Source organism: Uranotaenia lowii, chromosome 1, assembly GCF_029784155.1.
Source record: "Uranotaenia lowii strain MFRU-FL chromosome 1, ASM2978415v1, whole genome shotgun sequence".
Taxonomy (NCBI): domain Eukaryota; kingdom Metazoa; phylum Arthropoda; class Insecta; order Diptera; family Culicidae; genus Uranotaenia; species Uranotaenia lowii.
This window is the reverse complement of record NC_073691.1, coordinates 58,966,175-58,970,113: the sequence shown is the minus strand read 5'-3', so window position 1 is coordinate 58,970,113 and position 3,939 is coordinate 58,966,175. Positions and strand designations below refer to the sequence as shown.

Sequence of the window (3,939 nt, the reverse complement as noted above, 5' to 3'; positions counted from 1 at the left end):
CGGCTAAAGAGAACATGTCAACAGGGGTACACACATTCTGCTCTGTTTTGCTGGCATTGACTTTCAGTTCGGAAACCATCACCACACACACCGGCCGATATGAAAGAGTTTCACCTGTTTGGTTCTAAGATAGGGGATGGATTTGGGGGAAGGTTAAACCTATAAAACCGGAACTCTCTGCACATAGGACTTTCGATAGGTTTTATCAGTGAACAAAGTAGAATGTTTTTTTTTTTCGTGCTAGAACAGTTTTTATTGGATACAATTATTTGGTATTGGCACTTCCGAATACACGGTGATGTTCTTTAAGCCGCATGGCATTGACCTCGATGAAGCCACTGGCCGCATAGGGAGAGAGTGTGCCGTGGACATCCATCGAAGCCAGCTCCTGATTGTAGACGCTTTTTATAGATTCCCGGGACACGGCCATGGCGTGACCTTTGAACACTTCCAGGACCACCTTGCCGGATACGTTTTTCTGAGAGGCAACCAAACAGGAACGGACATATTCCGCCTCCGGTGAGTACCAGAACCCATTGTAAACGTAATCAGCCATCTTGGAGGCCAGGAAAGATTTAACTCTTAGGATTTCCCTATCCAAACAGTACACTTCCAGATCTCGATGGGCTACGTGCAGAATTGTGGCACCCGGCGTCTCATAAACACCTCGAGACTTGAGCCCCAAGAATCTATTTTCCACCAAATCTATCCTTCCGATTCCGTGCTCTCCTCCAATCTTGTTCAGGAAAGTAAGAATATCAAAAGGTTCTTCCATAGTTTTGCCACTAATAAGTTCAGAAACTCGCACCGGAAGCCCTTCCTTGAAAATGATTTCAACTTTGATGGGAGTATCAGCACTCTTCAACGGGGATTGAGTCATCTGGTACAATTCTTCCGGTGCAGCTACAGATGGGTCCTCCAAGATCCCGGACTCGTAACTTATGTGCATAATATTAGCATCCATCGACCAGGGCGCCTTTGGCGTTGCACTCACCGGGATATTGTTCTTCTTCGCGTACTCCAAAAGATCAGTTCTACCCTGGAATCGCTCACAGAACTCCGGCAATCTCCAGGGGGCGATGACCTTCATCAACGGATTCAACGCGTAGCAACTCAGCTCGAACCTAATCTGATCATTTCCTTTACCGGTGGCTCCATGCGAAATCACCGAACAACCTCGTTGAGCAGCCACCTCAACCAGGCCGATCGAGATGCAGGGCCTAGCCAGAGAGGTTCCCAAAAGATATCGATCCTCATAAATCAGACCCATCTGAAGCGCCGGCCAAACGAACTTCTCCACAAACATCCGCTTCATATCCTTGATGATCACATCTTTGGCCCCGATGCGCAGTGCTTTCTCTCGGGCCGCGTTGAAGTCCTCCTCCTGACCGACATCGGCCATGAAGCAGATCACCTCGTGACCTTTCTCGAGCAACCACTTGAGGATACAGCTGGTATCCAGCCCTCCGGAATATGCTAGCAGAATCCTCTCACCCATGATGCGCGACTCAAGTTAAGCTCAACAAGCCGATCAAACCAAGACTGATCGCCTAATTTGCAATTCGGCGAGCTTCTGATCGTTGTCCATCCAGATGTAGGTACGTGTGCCAGGTTATCAGCCAAAGCCAGCTGATAAGGGCCGTATCATCGTTTGTAAACTTTCGTTTTCTAATGACTTGTTTTTTTCGGACAGAAACATTTATTCGATTGAGTATGCAGCGAAACATATAAGAATTCGATTAAAAACAAATCGTCAGGAAATGGTAAACACAGTATAGTCACAGCAAATTTCGAATGCAAAAAAAAATGTGTTATGAAACTTAATCAGTGATTTACTTGAGAAGTTTTACATATTTCATAATATGAACGTTTCGAAGCTAACTAGGTATATTTTTGATGTTTTTTCTTGTTCACTTTTTGTTTTGACAGTTCTTTTTGGTGTCTTTGCAGAAATCTGATGGCTAAGAAAAACATAAAAATTGCTTTAAACGGTCGTTGGGATTTCTTCATAACGTTCATGGGTTAGCTTATACGTCTGTTCTCTGTGTTATATATTTTTTTGATTATCATTGCAATACGAATTGAACCGCATAATTAAAATTATCTTTAAAGATTATAAGAGCAGTAACAACACTTTTTTCAGTCCCTATAAACAAATTGAATATTCCCTGAATTTCTTCTAAGGAAAACTGATGCTGAGCAGAAATGGTCAAATCAATGTATATTAATGGAAAACGTCAACAATTTAGAATCTTTCCGAAATTGCGTTTTGAGAGTGGGTGTGTGCCATGAAATTTAATAACAAAAGAAATCAAATGACGAAAATCTGAAAGAACTATGCCAAAAAAAAAATGAAAAATGTGGTACAAATATTTGACATTAATATGGCAAAAAATATGACGAATATGCTAGAACTAAGCTTTAATTTTCATCATTCGTCAAATTTAAAAATAAAGTTTTCAATAATAGATAAATGTGAAAAGGAACATTTCAAAGTAAAATATATTTTACCAACTTAATTATTGACTGTATGGATTGTGTAATCACATTTAAAACAACATTTAAAAATTTTGATACTTTCATACATTTGAGTAATGTAACATCTTGAATATGAGCATAATCGGGCAAATAACTGTAGAAAAAAATATTTCAAGCAATTCAAGCGTCTGCAATAAATTCTGTTAATAACACGATGCTATTTTATGTTATCATAAAAATAAGCAAATGACATTTCAAGGGAAAGCCAAACACGTAGAAATCCTCAGAAAAATGTTTCCAGTGTTCCATACTGGGAATTTTTTTTTATTATCAGACGGGTTTGCGCCGGGGGTCTTCGGATTTTCCCCAAAATTGAAAATTTGGTTCATTTTTGCGACTTAAAAACACATGTATTTTTTTAGATTTCTAACATTTTTATTTTTCGAGTTAGCTTCGGTTAGATTTTTTTGTAAATAAAAAATAACCATTTTTCAAAGCTACATAGCTCTGTTATTTCTCAACGGAACTTATAAAAGAGCACATCAAAATGCATTGAAATTTTATCAGCTTTCCAAATAAAATAGTTGAACAAAATTAAATAATGACCTTCAACATGAAAAATTGTAAATCATCTTTAAATGGCGTCTAAAAGTACCGTCTGCACCACCGAATATTTTGCAAAAAATACCATTGTATAGCTCGATTTATGATGCAACTTTCATCTGCAACTGCAACTTTCATATGGAGATAGCAAGCGCTTCTAACAACATGGAAACAAAAGAACTTCCAAGGAAGGAAAAAAGCACTACTTTTTCGTGCTTTGTAGAGTGTTTGCAGCAAAACTGACTTTAAATTTTAACCAAAATTCTTAGTATCGTATTGTTAATGTGATATAACTAATAACGGGAATGTTGCTTTTACAACCTGGTCATATACTATATAACTTATTAACTCTTCGATCGAAGATCATTGTGAAGCATAATCAATGCCAATAGTAGAAGGTTCAGTCCCTGTGTTTGGGATTACAAAAATGTGATTAAAAATGATATATAGACATGCTTTACATAGTTTTTATATCGGGAGCTAAGCACTAGATACCAAAATCCTTTCCCATTGATCAAAAAAGTATGAGAAAGTGGCACAAATGTTGTAAAAATAATCGAAGAGCTCAGTATGGCCAGCCCAGGCTGTAAAATGATGAAAATATGATACTTTTACCGTATTCGTTTTCTACATTCGCCCAGTTTTGTGGTTTACTATACTAGAACGAACATAATTCATCGTCATTGTTTTGCTACCTCGATCGCTCACACACCAATGTTCAGTGTTCCACCGTCCATTTTAAATCAAATCTGGGGAATTACGGATGCAAAACTTAGCGCATAAACTTCTAAAAATGACAGTAAAATGTGTATAACTTGTTGTAACCTGGTGCAAAACTGGGTATAAACGAATACGTTA

General features: G+C 38.3%; 1 protein-coding gene across 1 annotated transcript; it reads right to left on the bottom strand.

Moving 5' to 3' along the window:
• Nucleotides 1-241: 241 nt before the first annotated feature.
• Nucleotides 242-1,577, bottom strand: LOC129738650 (argininosuccinate synthase). The gene has a single exon (XM_055729900.1). It carries the CDS (start codon nucleotides 1,496-1,498, stop codon nucleotides 266-268), a length of 1,233 nt encoding a protein of 410 aa, XP_055585875.1. The 5' UTR covers nucleotides 1,499-1,577; the 3' UTR covers nucleotides 242-265.
• Nucleotides 1,578-3,939: the final 2,362 nt, after the last annotated feature.

What these genes read in the sequence shown, in the direction of transcription:
- LOC129738650 (XM_055729900.1), bottom strand. Translation starts at nt 1,498, where the DNA reads ATGGGTGAGAGGATTCTGCTAGCATATTCCGGAGGGCTGGATACCAGC.